Source organism: Octopus sinensis, linkage group LG17 (assembly GCF_006345805.1).
Source record: "Octopus sinensis linkage group LG17, ASM634580v1, whole genome shotgun sequence".
NCBI classification, from domain to species: Eukaryota; Metazoa; Mollusca; class Cephalopoda; order Octopoda; family Octopodidae; genus Octopus; species Octopus sinensis.
Genome location: NC_043013.1, coordinates 24,181,431 through 24,206,430, shown reverse-complemented (window position 1 = coordinate 24,206,430; position 25,000 = coordinate 24,181,431). Strand labels below are relative to the sequence as shown.

Below are 25,000 nucleotides of genomic sequence, written 5' to 3'. Positions count from 1 at the left end.
GAAAATTGTCCACTAGTATAGTTTCATAATTATAGATTTGTTGTGGACTATGAAACTATACCACAACATAAAAGATAAGCAAGATTGCACTTCAATCTGTCATGGTTCATATCAGCTAGAAATATCAACAAAGAAATATTATTATTTATTTTATTATTACGAAAATATTCATTTCTCGTTGTTCCCGTGCAACCATAACCAAATTGTAAAATAATAAAGAGTTGAAAACTATGTATTATGTTCTCACTACACAAAGATATGTAATACAGCATGTAATATTACCTTGTTGATCTTCTAAGAGAAGAAAAAAATGAAAAGAAAAGAATAATTAAATGCTACATCATAAAAAGTTAGCTTTTGGTGACTGTTTAAAAAAGGTAAGCACATCTGAATCTGTCAGTTGTTTTTTGTTTTTTTCCCTATCTCTGGATTAATTTTCATTCAGTAATGGAATAATTTCTGAATTATTTTACTAGTGATATTGATTAAAACTTAATAGATTGTCTTAGAAATTAATTGAGAAAGTGATGTATAAAAGAAATTTTGATCATTTATTTTTAGAATTTGCATTGATTATACTCTGAAAGTGAGGTTTTTATAACAAAGAAATACTCTGGGTGTAAGTCTAAACAGTTCTAATGCTTTTCATTGTCTTTTTGATAAAGAATATTGGAAGATTACCTTAATGTTTATTCTAGGACTTTCTCTAAGATTAATAAAATAGATATCAATAATCTAGTCCCTTGTTTAATTTAGTATGACAGGTTCAATAACTAGAAAAGTGTCTTTAATTAACATCAAGTCCATATTAATTTTTAAATTAGCATCTTAAATTAAATCTACCTAAAAACAGACATGAACAGAAACAACGGGTTTCTATGATGTGATTACAATGAAATTTCAATCCAGTGAATTCTATGTCAATGAATCAAAAAACTAAAGTTCATTTATGTTTAGTAAATTTGGTGCTGGAAGAGCATTGTTAAGTTTTAGTGCAATTAGATGCCATCTTGATTGATGGTCAGCCAAGAGTGATTAAATGTCACCTTCATTTTCTCATTTACTGATTTCACTTATTCATTTTTGTCTTCTCTTTCATTATCTTCTGATCAGTTTTCATACTCCTCCTTCACTTTCTCCAACACTCCCTCTCTCAACACACTCTCTCCTTCTCTCTCTCTCACACACACACATACGCATGCATGCACACTTACACACCTCTCACCATGGCAGTTAGATGTCTTCAAGAGTTGACAAAGGGCAGTTTTCTATAATATTCCAGATCTAATTTAAGTGGTGATCGTACTCTGTGAAAATACCATTCCTCCATACAGTTCAATGCAACTGGCTGCAAATTGAAATAAAATTTGTTCACAAACAGTTGTTTCTTCTGTATCAGATGAGGGATATCACCAACTCCAAAAACACAGATGCTCCGAACCCAGATTCCAGAACAAGGTGCTAGTCCTTTCCAGATGGCATAAGTTGCCAACCATGGCTTTTTATCAGGATCTCCTAAAAGCAATAAATTCAAGAAACATGCACAATATTAGAGTGTTGAATTATAACAATATGAATGTAATAGAACATTAAACAATATGTCAGACATGGTTTGTGAAATTTACTTCGATCCATAAATCTGATCATAACATTACAATTCATCAAAGCTATGTGTAAAGTTGATAGCTTACTAGCCTATCAGCAGAGAGGATGTCAGTTCAAATTTCATTAATGGTGATGTGTTGTATGTCAGGCATAGAAACTTAATATTCAATGATACAGTCTCTGCCACGTGTAAGTAGATACTGTGAGGAGGGGGGATGGATCACTACTGAAAGTTTTGAGTATTATTGATGAGCTTTTCTTTGCTTTATTGTTTTAAATCCTCGAAAAGAAAGTAAATGTATTAGCTGTTTTTTAACACAACACAAGGGCAAGCTCTGGTCTTCCATAAACAACTTTGCCTGGACTTTCTAGGTGCAATCCCATGGTCATTCATGACCAAAGGGGATCTTGACCCTTGTTACTCCCAAATCAAACAAACCTATAAGGCATTCTAGCCATGACCATTTCAATTTTTTATGGGTAGATAGGACAATATCATCTGATGTGTCTTGTCCTTAGATAAAACAGTAGGGTATTACCTAAGGGAGATTTTGTTGCTATTTCTAGTAAATTGAGTGACCACATTAGCTCAAACTTTGCACGGTGCCATGTATGTAATACTGGAGTTTTCTTTTTTAAGGAATCAGTGATCCACACTTTTGGTTTGAAGCTACATCTGTAATGAAGATGATCTTGTTTCATACATTTAATGTTCACAAAAACATTAAGGATATCGATATTGGGTGGCAGGTTTAAGAGAGATTAAACTAATCCTAATTTCAACTCTGACTGGAAATTAACTCTCACCCTGTCGATGTTGTTGTTGTTCTTGTTTGGCTTTAGGTCAAACCTGATTGAGAATGGCTATTATATATCTGGGACTACATTGTTTAATGTCTCTTTTCTTTTTAAGACATAAAGGTGTGATTTGAGGAAAATTGTTCTGCTATTTCTTGCAGATCATAGAACCATTTAAACACTTCCTTATTATCTCATGATAAATAAGTACTAAACTGATTTAACGGACTACAGCTGAAAGTGTCTTTGTATCTTGGCAAAATAATCAGATTAAAATTTGTCTCACCCAGTTGTGAGCCACATCTCCAATTTGTTTCTCATCTTTTTTGAGGCTAATGAAATTAAATCAATATGAAGCATCAATTAAATGGGCTGAACATTCTCCCAAATAAATTGGCTTTGTGCTTATTCAGAAAAATCAATATTTGATAATTATCTTAGGAGAGTGCAGTAAAGAAAGAAGAAAATGATAGAAATGATGGGTTCAGGAGAGTCTGTGTTGACAAGTATCAAACATTAGTCTCTTGTCTGTCAACCTGTTCTCAACAATAAGATTTAAATGGCCAAGTCAACTAGGGATTGTAGGAAGGTCTAATTTTTATGTTGTATTGTATTCTTGACAAGTGATTCCTTGAATTCTGGCCTCTTCCACCTTTTTGCAGCTGAATGGCATAAACTGCAGATAAGAACTAAGCTTAACAGACTGGTAGATCATTAAACTATCAACTTTAGATAAATCTCTTCAAAAAACTGTATTTTATGATGAAATTTAAGGATTTCATAAACTTTTTAAAGGGAGAGAAAGGAAAGCAAAAATATGAGACCATTTGGGAAGAGGAATGTTAAGAAATGAGATACGAATAATTTCCAAAAGTTTTTTAAAGACACAAATGGAAAGAAACAGCTCAAGCCTGAGAATCACTATGAGACTCCAATAAATATCTGGAAGTCTCTTTGTCAGGTAAAAAAGCAAACCCAAAAGCTTTAAAGCTGTTGGTCCTCTAAAAGATATTGCATCTTCAACAAAAGTAAAACTAATCCAAATAGTTTCACTGGAGGAGGAATGTCATATCATCTTTCCACAGATTCGTAATTCATAATATCCAAGCCTGGAATTCTTGCAAAAAATTATTATTTATTTTAACCATTTCTTCACTAAAACCCATTTCTGGGATAATAAAAAAAGGTTTAAGGAAAGAAGGACAACCCTGTAATGAACTTTTCCATAAATTCCTAAATGTTTGGCAGAGATGACCAATGAAATGACCATTACTGGAATGGCTTAACTAAGGAGAATCAAGTATTATTTGGGTCTAGCTTGTTTATATCAGAAAATCAATCAATATTGTGAATATTGATTTTATAAATCCTTTTGTTTGTGTGAGAGTAGATATCCACAGACATACAAGCACACACATATATATAGATATATATAAATGTTTTTGTGTGTGTGCATGTGCGCATGCCAACTAATAATGAAGCTGCCCAGCTTTCAGTACATTAATTAGTAAAAGTATTAATCAAATAGTCAGTCTATTCACCAGTGTATCAGTCAATGTATCAGTTAGCTGTCTGGCACGTAAAGAGCACCATTTGAGCGTGATCGTCGTCAGCGTCGCCTCACTGGCACGTGAACAAAACATTTGAGCGAGGCCGTTGCCAGTGCTGCTGGACTGACTCCTGTGCAGGTGGCACGTAAAAAACACCATTTTCGAGCGTGGGCGTTGCCAGTACCGTCAGACTGGCCCTCGTGCCGGTGGCACTTTAAAAGCACCCACTACACTCTCGTAGTGGTTGGCGTTAGGAAGGGCATCCAGCTGTAGAAACTCTGCCAGATCAGATTGGAGCCTGGCGCAGCCATCTGGTTCGCCAGTCCTCAGTCAAATCATCCAACCCATGCTAGCATGGAAAGCGGACGTTAAACAATGATGATGATGATTTTAACCAATGTGTTTATCTATTTCATCAGCCATTGTATCTGCAAGTTTTTGCCTGTAAACTAATCTATTATCTGTGAATACATGTTCTTTGCATCAATAATCCAGTCCAATATGAGATATTGATGACACACACATTAAAAACATAGCAAACAATTACGGCCATGCGCAATGTACAATGACAAACATCTAAAGACGACTGCGGTTGATTTAGAATAAGAAGGGGAAGCAAACACAACAAATTTAAACTTCTCTTGCAATTACCTTCAAAAAGACATTTCAGTTTTTTTTTCTGGACAACTACAAAAATGTTTCTGCTTCAATAAGCGTATCTGTATGCACTCATGCATGCACAACACAAACACGCTGACAGACAGACATAGATAGATAGAGAGACAGACAAAGGGATAGATAGATAGATAGATAGATAGATAGATAGATAGATAGATAGATAGAGATAGATAGATAGAGATAGATAGATAGATAGATAGAAAGATAGATAGATAGATAGATAGATAGATAGATAGATAGATAGATAGATAGATAGATAGATAGATAGATACATGAGAGAGAGAATTGAATGACAAAGATATGCTCACCTTTGTAGCCACCAGGTGTGTTCAAATGTTGATTTAACTTAGTATGATGTAATGTTGCCCAAATGTATTCATCTGGGCTGTTAATATCTTCAAGCCATTTCACAAAGTCTTGTACTCGTTGGTCTGATATTACAAATTTCACGAAATTTCTAGAAAAAACACCGTAAGCACTTCCTTTTACTATACTTATATTATGGGGCGGTGGAAGTTTTTTCTTGTATGTATTTTCTAATGTCTTTTTTCCTTTAACATCAGCAATTTTATAAACATATTTGAAACGGCCAGTCAACATACGTGCCCCAGTTATGCCTTCAATATCATTTGAACCATTGTAGATTTTTAGAATCTTCACTAGCTCTAGATTTGTTCTCAAGGGATATGTTTGACCAGGAAGGTTGATGAAGTATTTCCAGCTGATGTTAGTTTTTAGGAGATCCGACATACAATTTAAATCTGCCTGTAGACGAGAAAAACCAGAATATATAACATCTTCAAGTTTTGAAGCAATGAAGACATTGTCAAAACAAGCTGCTAAACGCCTGATATTGTCGTGAAGACTTTTTGATGACTTGGCATCGATGTGAAGGCAATATATATTACTTGGTCGATATATAGCTCGTAATAAACGCTCCACTTGGAAAAAGTCTTTATATAAAAGAATACTGAAAGCAATAGGAAACTGTTTCTCCTCTTCAGAAACATTGAAAATGTATTTAGATGACTCACGGATAACTTTGCAACTTTTAAATTCTTGTAAGAAATATTTACGGTAATATTTCGAATTAGTTCCAATCTTTGATGATCGTTTTATTTCTTCTTTATCACCTTTAAAAACTTGACCACAGTTTACCGGACGCATTTGGTAGGAATAAGCGGACAAACCAGCAATATGTTCGGCCATTCTTTCCCGTCCATGTTTTACGTGATCCATAGGGAACTCATCTATGTCTGTTGTTTCCGGATTTACCTGTTGCCGCCTACACCAAATCCATACTTGCGAACCAGAGAGTAAAACGAGAAGGATAATGATATTACATGTTGTGCACCTGAGGCGCAAATAATAGCGCAGACGGCAACAGGCTCGAAACATTTTGACAACAAATTGAAAATGCTGCTCCTAGAATGAAATAGAAAAAAAAACAAATAGAAATTGATAATAATATGTAACACGAATGGTTACTAGATGTATAGAAGAAAGGTGAAGTTAAGTGATTACAAGTGAAAATAATTGATGTTGTTAGTTTTAACAATTATAACAACATCGACAAGGATGAGGAGGAGGTATTGTCATTGTGAACTTCAAAGGGGAACGGAAATGATCGTATTGATTATTAATATAAAATGCAAGAGGATTAGAAATGCATTGAAGCATGGAGCAATGAAGTAGAGTACATATCAAACAGGTGAGTGAAATACAAAAGCAGCAGAAGATAAAATCGTAAAGTACAGTATGACACCTCAGGGCAGAGAAATACAAAACACAACGGGATATAACAAATGCTTGAGAGAGAGAGAGAGAGAGAGAGAGTGTGTGTGTGTGTGTGTGTGTGTGTGTGCGTGCGCGTGTGCGTGTGTGTGTGTGTGTGTGTGTGTGTGTGTGTGTGTGCGCACGTGTATAATTATATAGGTTTGTAAATCAAAGCACATTAAAATTAAGAATTATGGAAATATTATTTGCAGGGTTCTTGAATAACAAAACAGGATAATGAACATTTTTGGGCATTATTTTTCTCCATTACACGTGTTTCATTTGCTAATAGGAATTACAAAGATTTACATGTTCTATAGACATGTAAGGAATTTCTTATCAGAGAAATTGACAGACAGAGGAAAATTTTTATAATAAAAAAATAAATTTGGATGAAGCTTCTATATTAATCAGGAGTGTCACAAATAGCCCCAGGGAAGGAAAGAGAACAATATACACACATTTATGCAGACATACATCATTGTCATCATTGTTCGACCGTGGTTGAGACTGTAAGGGTTATGTGAATATCTCCTCTTGCACTTTTGGGGTGCAAGTTGGTGCAATCACTTTCCGTTGCTTTTATATCCAGACTCTACCAGTCAAAGAAACACAAAACGCAGACGTAAAAAATAGATATACTTTATTGTTTTATACCGGTGAGAAATCAGTGGTATATCTGATGTCCTTGGTTCTGGGCGCGCAAGGCTGAAAGTTAATCGATTGTAATATTTACAATGTTCAGCTGCAAAAAACAGAACGGGTCAAAATGGCGTCAAGGAGGAAGAAGATGATGTCTGCAACAATTCAGGTTAAAAGTCTTCGGCCAAAAGACTGCTGCTATCAAAACCGGAGAGAGAGCGAATTAAACGTCTGCTTTGGTGAAATGCCTGCCGCTGTCTGTCGGACGCTAATGGTCAACCTTTACGCTCCCTTGCCTCTTTGTTAAGGCTCACGCTCCCTTGCCTCTTTGTTAAGGCTCGCGCTCCCTTGCTAAGGCCATGTCAGCAAGGCCACGTCAGCTAAGGCCACGTCAGCAAAATTCCCTCTTTCGGACTTCGTGTATTCGCGAGAGGGCGTTGACAATGGAATACAAGACAATGGAATTTACTATGCTACGCCAGACTTCACGGTCCATCGTAGCATTATGGAAATCCTGTTGCTAGATGCCTGTATCCCTGGAGATTACATCAGGGTAGGAGAGTGTGCACCCTCTGGTATCGCGAGCAGATGGCTTCCAGAGGAGAAGAGTAGAAATTACCTCGTTTTCAGCTCTACAACAATGTCCAGCAAGCTGGACTCTTCTACCTTTCACAAGAGACATACACACACACACATATATACGCAAACATATAGATATACATATGTTCACTTACACAAACATGCACATAGATATTCTTTTCTCTCTTTTTTCCTTTATCTTTTCTCTTTTTCTGTTTTTTATTTTTTTAATATATATTTTCTCTTTATATATATCTGTTTCTTTTTATAAAAGAAAATTATATTTGGTTACAAAAATTAGAATTATAAAAATTAAAATTATATTTAATATCACAATAATGCAAACTTCAATTTCATTGTGCATACATGTATATATCTTTGTGTGTATGCATGAGTACATGTAGGTGTATGTATGCTTGTGTGTGTATATATATTTGAGCGTGGCCATTGCCAGTACCGCCTGACTGGCCCTCGTGTCGGTGGCGCGTAAAAGCACCCACTACACTCTCGGAGTGGTTGGCATTAGGAAGGGCATCCAGTTGTAGAAACTCGGCCAGATCAGGTTGGAGCCTGGTGCAGCCATCTGGTTCGCCAGTCCTCAGTCAAATCATCCAACCCATGCTAGCATGGAAAGCGGATGTTAAATGATGATGATGATGATGATTATATATATATATATATATATATATATATATATATATATATATATATATATATACGGTTAAGTAATTGAGATTCTAGTAAATTCTAAAGAATTCACATGAATATGGTCCTTAACTAGGATGCACCGGAAATCTATATGGTGTTAACCATACGACAAGTGGGGTGATTACAAATAGGAAAAAAGCAGCAAGAATGGATTAAAATCTCGGTACGATCGTTTCGTACGAGGACATCTTTAATAAGCTACAAAAAATGCAGTGAATACAGATGGCTCGTACTCGTCAGCCGAAAAAATATCAGAGAATTCCCAAACATCAAAAGGGGTAGATACAAAAGAGGTTGTAAGATTAACTGCATTGAAGAAAGTTCGATTCATGGAGAACCTTTCATCGGATCTCCATGAATCGAACTTTCTTCAATGCAGTTAATCTTACAACCTCTTTTGTATCTACCCCTTTTGATGTTTGGGAATTCTCTGATATTTTTTCGGCTGACGAGTACGAGCCATCTGTATTCACTGCATTTTTTGTAGCTTATTAAAGATGTCCTCGTACGAAACGATCGTACCGAGATTTTAATCCATTCTTGCTGCTTTTTTCCTATATATATATATATATATATATATATATATATACACACACACACACAGAGTGGTATCAAAAAGTAGATGGCAGCATGCAGAGTAAGAGCTAGCAGTGACCTTCATAAGGCAGTGTGCCAAGTGACATTGTTGTGTTTACATTGCAAGTTGTGAAATTTGTGTTTTTGTGATCACACATGTCGACTGTAGTCTATGATTTTGTCGTGGACAGAAACAAAGAGCCAATGTGAAATTTTGCGTTAAACTTGGGAAGTCGTCTGCTACAGAGACATTGAGCTTATGGTGATGAGGCAATGGGTCGTATGCAATGTTCCAAGTAGTATGGGTGCTTCAAAAGCAGAAGAATATCCCTGGAAGACGATGAGCGATTTTGAAGACCTGCCATGAGTGTCACCTCCAGAAATGTGGAGAAAATTCATCCACTTGTGCATGAGGATCGTTGGAGGACAATCAACGACATTGCTGATGTTGTTGGTCTGTCGTATGGGTCCATGCAGGCAATCCTAATGTCTGAACTGAACATGCAGCATGTCTCTTCCAAGTTTGTCCACTACCACTGACCACGCGTCGAAGTCTGTCAAGACCTCCATCTGCATACCGCTGATGACCCATCCTTCATGTCGAGGATTATCACCAGTGACAGGAGTTTGGTCTACGGATATGCCCCTGAGATGAAGCAGCAGTCGTCACAATGGAAGAGCCCTTCATCTCCACGACCAAAGAAGGCACCACAGAGCTGCAGCTCAATCAAGAGCATTCTTATCGGTTTTTTTTTTCCGACATCCATTGTACTGTGCATCGAGAATTCATCCCCCAAGGCCAGACCATCAATGAAGAATACTACATCGATGTTTCGAAGCATATGAAAGAGGAGATTTGGCAAAAGCGAGCGGATCTGTGGAGATTCTTCACAACAACAATGCACCCTGTCACTAGTTTCTTGCAAAAAAAACAAAAAACATAGTATCCCCTCTTCTGCACCCGTCTTTTTCCCCAGATTGAGCACCTGTGACCTTCCATCTCTTCCCCAAGATGAAAATGTAGCTCAGAGGTTGCCGTTTTAACACCGTTGTCGAAATTAAGAGCGAATTGCAAAATGTCCTCGATTCGCTTACAGAAAACGACTTCGAGGTTGGATCCCAAAAGTGACTGGGACCAGTGTATTCTTGCGCAAGGTAACTATTTCAAAGGAGGTGGTGTCCAAAATGTAGGTAAATAAGTTATTTTTTATTAAATATAACTTGTCTGCGAACTTATCGATATTCCAAAAAGATAGATATATTGAGACCGGTTATATTTTAAATCACTCACTGTAATGAAAATATCAAACATTCTCTCAAATATACTTTTGTGCTTTTTCTAACTTTAATGACTTTTTAACCATAATTTTTGATTTGTATGGACTTTTAACCCCTTTTCAAACACACATACACACACATACATTCAAATATATAGAGAGAGGTAAACTAGCTAGTTGTAAAATCTCATAAAGGGACCAGAGTAGTAACTATACTAAATTGTAAAGCCAGTCGCCACTTCAAAGTGGCTGTTGCAAATCAGTAACCAATGGTCACTTTGTTTACAATATATTGTTATTGTTAGCGGACTGGCTATCGCTCTGGCATACAAGTGCTCACGACAGGGGATGAGCCAGATAGCTCGAAACTGAATCAGTCTCACGATCCTGATACCTGCCAGAGGATGGTAGGGGTTCGCTGCCCCTACTAACAGCATATTGAATATAAAGGGTACAGTTACACCGATAACCAGCTAGTGGAGAATCTGCCTGGGGTTAAACAAGTAGTAACATTCAATAGCCACTTTGAAGTGGCGACTGGCTTTACAGTTATATATATTTATATTTGGTTAACGAGAGAGACATAAGATGGAAGATATGAGAATCTTTATTGATCACTACAATTTACAATTGTTTCGAACCATCTAGCATCGTTCTCTCATGGGTGGGATACTGAACATCTGGTTTAGGTGTATCCGTTACTGTAGATCTGTCTCCTCAGATGATTTCAAATAGTATCTCGATAAAATAAACTGTTTCATATGCTTTTATGTGCTTGGGCGTTTGTACGAGCGAGTTTACGTATGCCAAACCACATAGGTGTGGGCATTTATACATCCATATCTACTAACGGTTATATCTAATACGTTTTCACTGTATTGTGTATTTGTTTCTTTTTGCGTCTGATATCTGTTCTGGATCTTCTATTAGTATGAAGCTGTATACCTTAATTTGCCATTTAGATATACGAAGGCCAAGAAGAAATCTTGCAAAACAGTATATTTCTTTTTCGTTTTCCGGTTTCTTGACCTTCCACCTTTTATATCTACTTATTTCTCACTTATTCTCTCATCCTATCGTCCCATTTTAGTTCCTTTTGCCGTGTGTACAATGTCTGATGATTGTGCTAGGACATCAGACGTGTTAAAAAACAGTTTGGCATGCTTTCAGTACATGAAGCTAATAGTAGCACATAAAAACATCCATTGTGTTTATTAAATATTTATCTCGCACTAGATAGAGTACTTATTTTGTTGATCTTACCATCATTACACTATGTATGTATGTATGTTTGTATGTATGTATGTATGTATGTATGTATGTATGTATGTATGTATGTATGTATGTATGTATGTGTGTGTGTGTGTGAGTGTATATATATATGTGTGTGTGTGTATGTGTGTTAAATAAAATGAGACAACAAAGCCAAGGCTGTGTGGAATTTTCAGGACATTTATGACGAGAAAGTTAGTCTTACAGCTGTTTCTGGGATATTAGGGATATCCCTTCATCAGAGATGATGTGCTGTTTTCAGGACTGGGTAGCAAACTGTTTTTTAATTGAATGAATTGGTGTCGCTAACATGGAGAAATGTTTATTTATCGAAAAAGAATCCATTACATTGTTTAAGATATGTTTGTATATCGAAAGAGAGGCCCTTCATGCAAGATTGCAGGGAGATGGGGGCTTCTCTGTTTTGAGTAATCCATACCCTTCGTAGCAGAGACCGCTGATGTAGAGGGGGCCTGGGGCAATTTTCCCTCCACCCTTTATAAATCCGGCCCTGGTAGCACCTTCTCCTCTAGCTTCGGACCGCCAAAGCCTGGTCAGTGGATTTGGTAACCGGAAACTAAAATATTCAAGTTTTATGCTTTGTAATTTGTGTCAATTGAGAAAGGAAGCGTGTGTGTGTATGTGTGTGCTTGTGTATCGGTGTGTTTCATGAAAATATTGTATACATAATAAATGATGTAACAGCTTCGTTTCCAATACAAAAGACAAACACTGACCGATGGCTTGAACGTTTCCCAGCAAAATTGGCAGCCAGCCAGCCAGCCGGCCATCATGCCACTTCTCGTCTGATTAGCTTCAGTTTTGATTTCCTTTTCGATCACTTTGTTATCATGAATATTAATGGCACTAATAATCTCTCTCTCTTTCTCTCTCTCTCTCTCTCTCTCTCTCTCTCTCTCTCTCTCTCTCTTTCTCACTTTCTCTCTTTCTCTCTGTCTCTTTCATCCCCTCTCTCCCTTCCTCCTTCCCCTCCCCCTCTTTCTCTCTCTTGCTTTCTGCCTTTCTCTCTCTCTCACCCTCTCTTTTTGTCTCTGTCTCTGTCTCTGTCTCTCTCTTCAACAGCTCCTGTGCATCCCAAGGCCGTGTTCTTTTCCTCAAGCTCCTCCCAATTTATTTCATCGATGGACACATCTCCTTGTAACCCTTTCTATACCGAACCTATATCAAGAAACGATCTCAACACCTCTTCCTTATAATCACGTCAATCTTATAATAACCAAAACAACGAAACGGTCTGTATTGGAGGTCGATCGATCTGCAAGAAATAGCAACCAAATCTCCTTTAACAAAAACAAAATCAGATGGCCATGTCTGAAATTCTTTAGCTTCTAGGCCTACTCAATCAAGAATGACAATCTTACGACAACAATCTTACGAATAGCAATCTTGAGAACATTCGGCAATGACAATTCAGCTACTTACACACACAAACATTTCCATTAAAACATATCAGCAACTCAGAGAATGTCATTCCTAATCCAACTTAAAACTCATCCGCTTCCGTATTAACGCAAGATTTCCCAATTTCTTAAAACAACAATTCTCATCTCCAAGACAAGAGCAAACAGCAGCCATATGTTATAAAGCAAAGGATAACCAAACTTGCTTGATGTGTGAGCTACATACAATAAACTTTATATGAATACTAGCAATAATGCCCAGCGCTGCTCGGGTTTGTTTCGACCCTTTAGAATTGGAATTTTTGAAAAGTAAACATTTTGCATTATGTAGCTTGTTATTCTCTTTAAGTGAACATTTTTCTGGTTAAAATACACCAAAAAATGGTGACACAGCAGTCAAAAAATCGTAAAAAATAGGGATTTTCATAGAAAAAAAAGCACCTTTTTGATGTAAATAATTTTTGGTTTTAACATGGTCCGATTTTAATTTTATCTTCTACGGAATGAAGAGCAAGCCTTATTCTATCATACTCTCAATTTTGGTCAACTTGCACCGCAGGGTCTCGGAGGAGATAGTGTTAATTGAAGGCTACCAAACCTGCGACACACAGACAACTTCAGTTTTATATAGAGAGAGATTTAGAAAATATATGCACAGAATGATATTTATTCATGTATATGGCTTTTCTTAAACTGCTAAGTTGTATTAGTTTTGGTAATCACAAAGTACACATATCTATCATCTATCATCTTGAGTGATGATTGTTTTAAGTACATCAAGATTATATTTAATATGGTGAAGGAGTATGGAGAACATCTTAGAAAAATGTTACGAATTAGCGTTTCTGTAACATAAAATCAGACAGCCAAGAAGAAAAAAAAAACATCAGAAGGAGAAAGAAAAAGTTATTTGAATACTATTTGTCTTAGCAAACAAATATCTATCCAAAATATGGAGAAGAATATGTAAAAGAAAGAAAGAAAGATAGAAAGAAAGAAGCCGACTGGTTCGACTCACGTTACGAAACTAGACTTAGGACAATGCTACAATTATCAAATTGTTATACAAGTCACTATTTACTGTTAGTAGAGTTTTTGTGAATCTCCTGGCCATGAGCCGTTGTAAGTCGGATCTATATTTTATTATGTTTTATACGAATTATCTGGCTGTTGGGTGTTTGAATTGATTGCGTGCACGATGCTTCGATCCCACAAACTTCATTACCTATTTCTTTATTACCCACAAGGGGCTAAACATAGAGGGGACAAACAAGGACAGACATAGGTATTATGTCGATTACATCAACCCCAGTGCGTAACTGGTACTTAATTTATCGACCCCGAAAGGATGAAAGGCAAAGTCGACCTCGGCGGAATTTGAACTCACAACGTAACGGCAGACGAAGTACCGCAAAGCATTACCAAAGTACAATAGAGTCACACACGAGTTTTCCATCACTCAGTACTAGACCCGTATTTCTGAGTCATTTTTAGAAGTTCTCCTGAAATTCTATTAGTTTAGTTCCATTTCCACAGCAGAGGATTCAGAAACCACCCGTTCGAGAATTGAACTCTCAGTTATCACATCAACTATGAACGGATTTACAAGAAATACAAAGTTAGGTTTCCGTTCTGCGAGTCATCGAACCTGACCCATAAATTATCAAGCAATCTTTGTATTCTTCTAGTATTTGGTCTTTTATTTCAATATCAAGAAATGAATTTACTTTCCTGACCAAGTCTGAGAAAGGGAATTAAGTTTCTTAGCAATAGGTTTCTTGCAAGCTGATAATTATGTGTGAGAGTCAGATCAAAAGACAATTGTATCCTTCTCCTGGAGTGTTATGTTGAGAGCGTGCAAATAATTCATTATGACAATGACAATTCAGCCACTTACACACACACAAACATTTCCGTTAAAACATATCAGCAACTCAGAGAATGTCATTCATAATCCAACTTAAAACCCATCCGCTTCCGTATTAACGCAAGATTTCCCAATTTCTTAAAACAACAATTCTCATCTCCAAGACAAGAGCAAACAGCAGCCATATGTTATAAAGCAAAGGATAACCAAACTTGCTTGATGTGTGGGCTACATACAATAAACTTTATATGAATACTAGCAACATCAGCAACTCAGAGAAAAGGATCTTTCGTTTTCTTTAAGAAAAGTAATAAGAACCGACAGACTCACAAGCCTGTTCAAAACATTGTAGTTGAAGAGAAAATTCACTGAGTTATGCTCTCAATGTACTTGTGAGAGACTTCACTGAGTTATGTCTCCCAATGTAGTTGAGAGAGACTTCACTGAGTTATGTCTCCCAATGTAGTTGAGAGAGACTTCACTGAGTTATGTCTCAATGTAGTTGAGAGAGACTTCACTGAGTTATGTCTCAATGTAGTTGAGAGAGACTTCCTTGAGTTATGTCTCCCAATGTAGTTGAGAAAGACTTCACTGAGTAATATCTCCCAATGTAGTTGAGAGAGACTTCACTGAGTTATGTCTCAATGTAGTTGAGAGAGACTTCCTTGAGTTATGTCTCCCAATGTAGTTGAGAAAGACTTCACTGAGTAATATCTCCCAATGTAGTTGAGAGAGACTTCACTGAGTTATGTCTCAATGTAGTTGAGAGAGACTTCACTGAGTTATGTCTCAATGTAGTTGAGAGAGACTTCACTGAGTTTTGTCTCCCAATGTAGTTGAGAGAGACTTCACTGAGTTATGTCTCTCAATGTAGTTGAGAGAGACTTCCTTGAGTTATGTCTCCCAATGTAGTTGAGAAAGACTTCACTGAGTAATATCTCCCAATGTAGTTGAGAGAGACTTCACTGAGTTATGTCTCTCAATGTAGTTGAGAGAGAATTCACTGAGTTATGTCTCCCAATGTAGTTGAGAGAGACTTCACTGAGTTATGTCTCAATGTAGTTGAGAGAGACTTCACAAGTTATGCTCTCAATGTACTTGAGAGAGACTTCACAAGTTATGCTCTCAATGTACTTGAGAGAAAATTCACTGAGTTATGTCTCCCAATGTAGTTGAGAGAGACTTCACTGAGTTATGTCTCTCATTGTAGTTGAGAGTGACTTCACTGAGTTATGTCTCCCAATGTACTTGAGAGAGACTTCACTGAGTTATGTCTCAATGTAGTTGAGAGAGACTTCACAAGTTATGCTCTCAATGTACTTGAGAGAAAATTCACTGAGTTATGTCTCCCAATGTAGTTGAGAGAGACTTCACTGAGTTATGTCTCTCATTGTAGTTGAGAGTGACTTCACTGAGTTATGTCTCCCAATGTACTTGAGAGAGACTTCACTGAGTTAGGTCTCTCAATGTAGTTGAGAGAGACTTCACTGAGTTATGTCTCTCATTGTAGTTGAGAGTGACTTCACTGAGTTATGTCTCCCAATGTACTTGAGAGAGACTTCAGTGAGTTATGTCTCTCAATGTAGTTGAAAGAGACTAGCCCACTCACATCCTCACCCCATTTTACATGTCCCTCAAATTTTGGAGTCAATCCGATGGGATCTAGTGCCCTTTAACACGTTCCAATGCCAAAACCAGACAAACAAACTTTTCGCATTTCAGATTTATAGATATTGATGATGAAGATTAACCTAATATTAAAACTTCTCGGCAATATTTCCATGTTTCAGTTTCTCCAAATCTAATCAAACAGTAAGTCGCAACGGTTTGGATCCGATTAATACATAATATAAATTGCTCACCTTAAAAATGCAGAATCGTTTTATTTTGCTTTCCTTCGTTCGGCTAAATAAACTGTTCAACACCTCTCTCTCTCTCTCTCTCTCTCTCTCTCTCTCTCTCTCTCTCTCTCTCTCTCTCTCTCTCTCTCTCTCTCTCTCTCTCTCTCTCCAGGAATGGAAAATAAAAGCGATCAACCTGAGAAATTTGCTTAGTTGCATTCACTTTGTATACATTAAGGCTATAAACTGAAGATGTATATATATATACAAGCATTATGACCCGGCGTTGCCGGGTCATAGTGCTAATGTATGTATATATGTGTATATATATGTGTACATATTACATGTACATCTATATATATATATACATCTACACATAAAATACAAAATACAAAGTTATATCTTGATATCGCTAGTGATAACAATACTCAAAATATATAACAGACTGGAATTGTAGGCCCGTCTCTTGCAATTTCGATCATTTGTATCTTGTATAGAAGTGTGGCTACAATGCAGCCTATCTCTACTTCTGGGGGGACATTTTAAATTTTTATCCGTGACGTCCTACGTCCCAGATATAAAGGTAAAAATAAAATATTTCCACTTTGCAAGGTTCGAGTCGAGTACACCTTTGCACGCTCCGTTGACTCGAACTTTGCTTCTATTGTGGCGAATTTACCGCCACTGGTTAGATATCTTTCATAGTCGCACCAAGACACTTTTCGATGGTGCTTTCCTCCAGATGTTCAAATCTTTTTTTTCTCTACATTGTATACTTTATAGACAATAGTCTTTTCTTTAATCTAATTTTTTATTTCGTTTGGTGGTGTTATCCTTGATTCACCGTCTTTGTCGGTGATCAATCCGAAATAGGTTTGTATTTCTTCCATTTTGATTTTAATGAGTTTGCGCCCGCCGACGGCTGCAGCGAAATTCATTTTTGGACTTTCTTCTATCGAAAGCATTCTAACAAAAATGCTTCCGTATAAACGGTGAAAATATTGTCAATTTCCCCAAACAGGGACACACTTCAATTTTTAAACAATAACCAAAGCTCCTTCTCCCAAAGGGGGAGGGTTACAGTTTACAATTATTTAACAAATGCAACACAACGTTTCCCTTACGAGGAACCAACAAACGCGATAACAATAGTTAAACAGTAATAATAATAACAACAAACCTTACGGTGAATCAAAAAGCAGTACGCAGTTGAAGCTATTCCATTTCTGCACTTAAATTTTATTTTTTATTTATTCCCATTCATGTGAAACGACTTATTCAAGTTCAAGTCATTGATGCAATTTTATACCAATTGCTATTTTTACTTTTGTTATGTTACGATTATATTATACTTTAGTTTGATTTTAATTATTACTTACTACATATAATTTAATTGTTATTATTATCTTTGATTTGTATTGTTAAAGTGAAAGTATCTGACATAAAATAGAGAAATGTTTTTCTTTCACTTTTAAGACGTAATACTGAAATAGTGGAGAAGATATGATATTGCTATGGGCTCGCCCTAGGCAAGAAGTTGAACATTTGTTTTGCCCATGAAACTACATGGACCCTAAGTAAGGCATGTGTAAAATTTGAATGAAATTGGTTGTGTAGTTCTCAAGTTTTAGGGAAACACACAGACAGACACACATTCTCAATTTTATATACCCACACAAATACTTGCGTGTGCATGTATATACACAACATACACACACACACACTCACACGAAGGTAAAAGGGATTCAAAATACCAGGCAAATACCTCTTTAAACTCTCTGATAACTAAAATTTTCCAGTTAAGGCCACAGTCATGCATATCGGTTGTTATTTCACTTTCTGCCGTCTGTCCAATTTGTAAATCTGATGTTTAAACGCTGAATGAATTCGGTAAATAAATCACAGAATATAAATCGCAAAGAATGAGGATGTGATTATGTCGTTGATAAATCTTTATTGTTAGTGATTTTACACATAAATGTATATAAAGGATCCATTCATCACCCTTCCCCCACATGCGCCACGTAAGTAATACGTTTCAGAAAAACTTATCACAACAAAAAAGCGCAAAGCACGAAATTAATTTTCTCATTGATTTCGTATTACAAGGTAATGCGTTTCGGCGGATTTTTCGAAAAAAAAGAAGAAAAACGCGTAACGTGAATACTTTTTTCTACTAGAAAAGATGTTGACTAATTGAGTGAGGGATGGTAGGAGTGGAATGAAGTTGAGGGACATTACCTTCCACCTTATACTTCATCATCATCATCATCAACATCTACTGCGATGCGGAGACCATAACCAAAATTGTTTGGCGTTTATCGCGCACAATCTCTTTGTGCAGTTCCTCAGTGGAGGAACGAAGCGCACTGTAAACTCCTTTGGTAACTTTTATGCTACATTTGGGATCAGAGTTGATACCAGTAAAACCTTGTAGACCCCCCCCCCCTATAAGTGCCAAGCCTTTAGTATTATCGTTTGCACTCAATTCAAGTGAAGCTGGCAGAATTTCCGCATTCTCGTCTTTATTCTTAGTTTGCTCTTATTCTATCAACATCAGGGCCTCGTCTGATAAACTTTCTCTGTGCAACATAAATCATCCAACCACGTCATTCTCTTCTGTGACTTCTTCAAACCATGTATCATTTGCAAGTGTCATAATATCTTTCCGGATTTAATGGAGATTTTATGCCTGTGAAAAACTTGTAAAGTCATTAAAGTCATAGATACTATCTGGCCACGTATTTTCTCAAGCATTACTCAAAGTTGAGAGTTACTCTTTGTCCCATGACTCATCAACGTTACCCACAGTATTCACAATGTTGATCTTCTTTCAGAAACCTCTATGGGTAACTTTATCGTCCGTATAGATTGCTATTGGACGTTATTTGAAATGTCTCCGATATGCCTTGAAGTTAGCTATCTTAAATATATATATATTTCTATATATTCTACTTTCGCATTATCAGAAAGCTCATTTAAGTTGATTTGGTGATTTGGTGCATTGTCTAAGAGGAGCAATGTTTTGTTAAAAATGCCATGTTTGATGCTGTAACTTTCTACTGCAGGACAAAAATATGTATTGTAACCAACTCTTCCTAAGGTTCAAGTCATCCTTGTCTTCTTATTTGAGCACAAAATCAGAGGTATATTAAACTTTGTATAACCCTTGAAAGCCCTTGCATTTTCCGAGTGATACACTTTTGCCAGGCAACCTTTTAGATTAACCAGCAGTTTATTGAAGGATGATAGCAAAAACATCATCACCAACAACAACCACAAGAACAACACTAGCAACGCCAACATTTCCAACAACAGCACCAACGTCAATAACAACACCAATAACAACAGAATATTTTCTATTCTCGAAGTGAATAAGTGCAATATGCAGCTGGACGACAAAGATAATATGAAATGCAGACAAACCAATGACGAAATGCTGCCAGGCGTCGCTGTGTGCATAATTACTGACGACATAAACTAATAGGAAAGTTCATTACACAAGAACCGTTCGCTTCCGAAAGAAAACAAAAACTAGCAACATTTATATATATATATATACCAGCAGTATCGCCCGGCGTTGCTCGGGTTTGTAAGGGAGATAACTATATAAGCATTTTTAGAGATATAAAGTATAATAGCCATCTCAATATGGCTAACCACAAAGGGGGGGGGTGTTACTGTAGCTTTTTACGTTCTGAGATTTAATAATAAATTTTAGAGAGTTACTTCCCTTATATATGCCAAAAATGCATTAAAAATGGGAAAAATTGATGGTAAATTTTTTTTTAAATCGTTGACTCATCGTAGATGCGCGCTAATACCCAGAAGGGCTCGATATGAATCACGACTATAAGATACCCGGTTTTGGTTAAACTGCACCGCAAAATGTGGGAGTAGTTAGGAATCTAAATCGTAGGAGACAGACAGCACACAACCTCTCTTTTATATATAAAGATATACCACTTCTTCCATCTTCACCAGTCGTCCTTCCATATTGCACCTGCTCTACCACTACCATTACCGCCTTCAACACGCCCATAACATCATTATGGGACACTTCAATGCACACAATATACAGTTGAATGGACATCAAGAGAGGTGACATAATACCATAATAACAAGACTCCATTTTCTTCTAAACAAACTACATCAACATACACCCGCACACGCACACACATCAATAAGCTAACTACAGCAACTCTTCCCAAGAGACCACCTTCTGATTCTCACACTTGTCTACTACAACCAGTTGGTAGCAATCCGCCAACCTTCATTGAGACACTTACCAATTATCATCACAACTCTCACTCAGCAATGGAGAAAGCAAAACTCTCCGTCATTCACATTGTGACTGCAGTTCAACCATTTAACAAAAGAATTAGAGATACACCAAAAATAAACGTTTTCTACAAGTTAAACTAAAAAATACAAACCCAGCACACAAACACGCGCGCGCGCGTGCGCCAGAAATAGCCAGCCTGATTAAAACCAGAGAAGCTCGAACACAATACGTTAAGACCAACACGAACTGAAATAAAACTCAACATAAACACACGAATAATAATAATAATAATAATAATAATAATAATAATAATAATAATAATAATAATAATAATAATAATAATAATGAACTTGAAGGCCTATTGCGCACCGTGAAGGCATTCAGCGATGACATCGGGATGGAGTTTGGACTTGAGAAGTGTGCCAAGGCCACTTTCCAGAAAGGGAAAGTGAAGACCACAAATTCAGTCGTGTTAGATGTTGACACAGTCATAAGAGAGCTTGAGCAAGAACAAACATACAAATATTTAGGGATAAATGAAGGCTCTGGTATTCAGCATGCAAGCATGAAAGAGAAAATCAGGAAGGAATGTTATAGGAGAGTTCGTGCAGTCCTGAAATCTGAACTAAATGCACGTAACAAGGTGTTAGCTATAAATTCCCTAGCAGTTCCAGTTGTTACTTATAGCTACAATGTGTTGAACTGGAATATGAGTGAAGTAAAGAATATAGATAGAAAAATACGCAAGCTGCTGAGTTGTAATAGGATGCACCACCCAAAGGCAGACGTAGATCGCCTTTACCTTCCCAGAGCCCAAGGAGGTCGAGGCCTGATCCAATTTGAACTAGCTTACAAAACAACCACAATTGGACTGGCCAAATATCTCGAAATATCGAATGACTGGATGCTAAAGCTCGTGGAAAATCACGAGAGACGAAAGAAGCTTCATTCTATCATCAAGGAAAGCAAAAAAGTTGCTATTGATCTCGTGCAGGATACCCAAACTGAACAACCCGAGGGAAGTACGGCAACTATTGTTGCAAAGAAGGTGAAAATGATGGCAATGAAAAAAGCGCACGAGCAATTGGCTGATAGGTGGGAGGAGAAACCTCTGCACGGCAAATATGTGACCCGCAGCAAACAAGCTGATGTTGACCAGACGCAAACCCATCAGTGGCTGCGGAGCTCAGGGCTAAAAGCAGAGAGTGAAGGTTTCATCCTGGCTGCTCAAGACCAAAGCCTATCAACCCGGAACTACCAGGCCAATGTGATGAAAAATGGAGCAGACCCAAAATGCCGATTCTGCAACGTCATGATTGAAACAGTGGACTACCTAATCTCTGGATGTAAAGTCTTAGCACCGGTGGAGTATAAATTAAGACATGACAGAGTTGGCCAATATCTCCACTGGCTAATAAGTCGGCATTACAATATCAAAACTGCCGACAAGTGGTATAATCACCACCCTGAGGCTGTAACTGAAGGAGAAAATGTAACCATTCTGTGGGACTTTCCAGTACATACAGACCGAACCATCAAGGCCAATAAACCAGATATTGTTGTGAAAGACCAAAACAATAAAGTTTGCTTATTGATCGACATGAGCATCCCCTGTGATCATAATATCTCAGCGAAAGAGTTTGACAAGCTCAGAAAATATAAAGACCTACTCATTGAAATTGAGAAAATGTGGCATCTCAAGGCGGTTACAATACCAATGATCGTAGGAGCACTAGGAATGATCAAGAAGGGAACCGAAAATTATATGAGAATGATCCCTGGCTTACCATCCCTGCAAGAAGTGCAAAAGATTGTCTTAACTGGTACATCACACGTATTGAGAAGAGCATTGTCGATGTGAGAACTGTTGCTGCTCATGTATTTTAATTTAACTTTAAAAAAAAAAAAAAAAAAAAAATGAACGAACTACTGAGTTTGGTTTAATGGCCTACCAATATACACTATGAGTTTCTTTGCCCTAGGAGTCGGGAAGACACTCGGCAAGAAATGGAAGAAAATTTGAAAGAAGAAAAAAAAGTAATAATAATAATAATAATAATAATAATAATAATAATAATAATAATAATAATAATAATAATAATAATAATAATAATAATAATAATAATAATAATAATAATAACAACAGCAACAATAATCCTTTCTTTATTGGCCACAATGGCCGAACACAAAAACATAGAGGGACAATGCAAAACAAGAGACAAGCGGGGTTTAAAACAGGAAAACGTGTAAACAATAGAAACAAAACAGTTTAAAAAACATAGCAAAATTCCCCAATAGAGGTGAGTTCCACCCAAGGACAACCAGGCAACCCCATACATCCTGGTCACTCCGATTCCCAATAATAATAAAAATAATCCACACTCATGGATAAGGGAATGTTTGAGTATATTCAGTATTGCAGACATGAGGGAATGAATTAGCAGACAACATAACAGAATTAACTTTAGCATGAAGAAATGGCAAGTAGATCTCTACTCAGGTAACACTGCCTTAGGGAAAGTTAATATCGAGGGAGGAATTTTTCAGGGAGACTCGTTATCCCCTTTAATATTTGTCTTATGTTTGAGCACCTTCAGTTTAGTATTTAAGAAGGCAAAGGCAGGGTATTCGTTCAGTTCAGAAATAGTAAGGGAAAATTAACCATTTGCTCTACATGGATGATCCGAAATTTTTTAGTAAGAATGAAAAAGAGTTAGATTCCTTAATAAAAACTGTAAGGCTCTTCAGCAAAGATATAGGCATGGGATTTGGTATAGATAAGTATGCAATATGTCGGAAAAAGGGATAGGTAGTCAACAGTGAAGGCATCTAATTATCTGATGACCAGACGTTGAAATCGTTGTAAGAAAGAGAGAGTATTAGAATCTGACAGATTACTAACTACAGAAATGAAAACGAAAACTGAGAAGGAGTACATCAGAAGGGAAGCTGATGAAATCAAAGCTAAATGGTCCAAATCTAGTGAAGGCTGTAAATACTTGGGCAGTACCATTACTTAGATACTCAGCACCTTTTGTAGATTGAACAAATACTGAATTAGCAAATTTAGACAGAAGAACTAGAAAGCAATTTAATATGAACGGAGGTCTCCACCCAAGGGCAGGAGTAGCAAGATTATATTTACCTGGAAAGGCAGGTAAAAGGTTTAATATCAGTAGAAGACTGTGTGGAGTTAGCTAGAGTAGATACAGACTCCTATGCTGGTAATAGTGAATAAAGTTTATTAAAAGTTGCTGGAGTCATAACAGGACATAGAGAAACCAAAAAGCCAAACGAAGTTAAAAACCAGAAAAAGAACAAAAGTTCTGCAGGGTAGACTTCTAAAGATAGTTGCAACAAATAGTAATAGTGAGACATTGTTATGGTTGCAGAAAAGAAAGTTGAAACGGGAGACAGAAAGTTTGTTAGTAGCAGCATAAGATCAAGCATTAATGACTAATTGGATAAACGCCAAGACAGATAAGTAGGTACTCAATGTAGGTTATGCAAATCGAAAGTGGAAAGTGTTACTCATATAGTAATTGAATGTAGCATGCTCGCACAGAAAGAATACAAAAGACATGACAACTGGGAGTTATGTAGAAAGCTAGGATTTGAACGTACTGATAAATGGTATGAACATGAACCTAGTGAAGTACTAGAAAGTAAGAAATATAAGTTGTTGTGGGACTTTAACATTGAGACTGGCAGTGTAATAGACGCTAGAGGGCCTTATTTACTACTACTACTACTACTAGTAGTAGTAGTAGTAGTTGTTGTTGTAACAGCAGCAGTAGTAGAAGTAGATAAAGAGAATAGTAAGCGCCAGATGATTGACTTTGCAGTCCCAAATGATTTTAAAAAATCAATATGAGAGGTAGAGAGAAGATAGCAAAGCACCAGGATCTGACCATTGAATTACAGAGACAATGGAAAGTGTGCAGATTAAATGTATCCCAGTAGTTATAGGTGCATTGGGAACTATCCCTAAGGATTTGAACAGATGGATAGAAGAAACAGACATGAAAATCCAGTTTAGTACAGCTGCAGTAAACAGTGTTATCAGGGACAGCTAAAATACTTAGGAGGGTTCTTGGCATCTAATAAAATATAAAAAGAACAGAA

At 36.8% G+C, this 25,000-nt stretch overlaps 1 protein-coding gene and 1 long non-coding RNA gene across 2 annotated transcripts in view; one reads left to right on the top strand and one right to left on the bottom strand.

The window, feature by feature from the left end:
* Positions 1–13,047, top strand: part of LOC118766748 — a 14,168-nt gene extending 1,121 nt beyond the window's left edge. Inside the window, exons 2-3 of the long non-coding RNA XR_005002656.1 lie at positions 6,462–6,492; positions 13,037–13,047. This is a non-coding gene — a long non-coding RNA (uncharacterized LOC118766748). The remainder of the gene's footprint in view (positions 1–6,461; positions 6,493–13,036) is intronic.
* Positions 1–25,000, bottom strand: part of LOC115220830 (beta-1,3-galactosyl-O-glycosyl-glycoprotein beta-1,6-N-acetylglucosaminyltransferase 3-like) — a 33,705-nt gene that overhangs the window by 958 nt on the left and 7,747 nt on the right. The window contains exons 2-3 of the mRNA XM_029791010.2: positions 4,940–6,056; positions 1–1,515 (exon numbers count right to left, since the gene is read on the bottom strand). The exon at positions 1–1,515 is cut by the window's left edge and continues 958 nt beyond it. Coding sequence (XP_029646870.1) covers positions 1,244–1,515; positions 4,940–6,029 — 1,362 coding nt within the window. The 5' untranslated portion in view covers positions 6,030–6,056 and the 3' untranslated portion in view covers positions 1–1,243. The remainder of the gene's footprint in view (positions 1,516–4,939; positions 6,057–25,000) is intronic.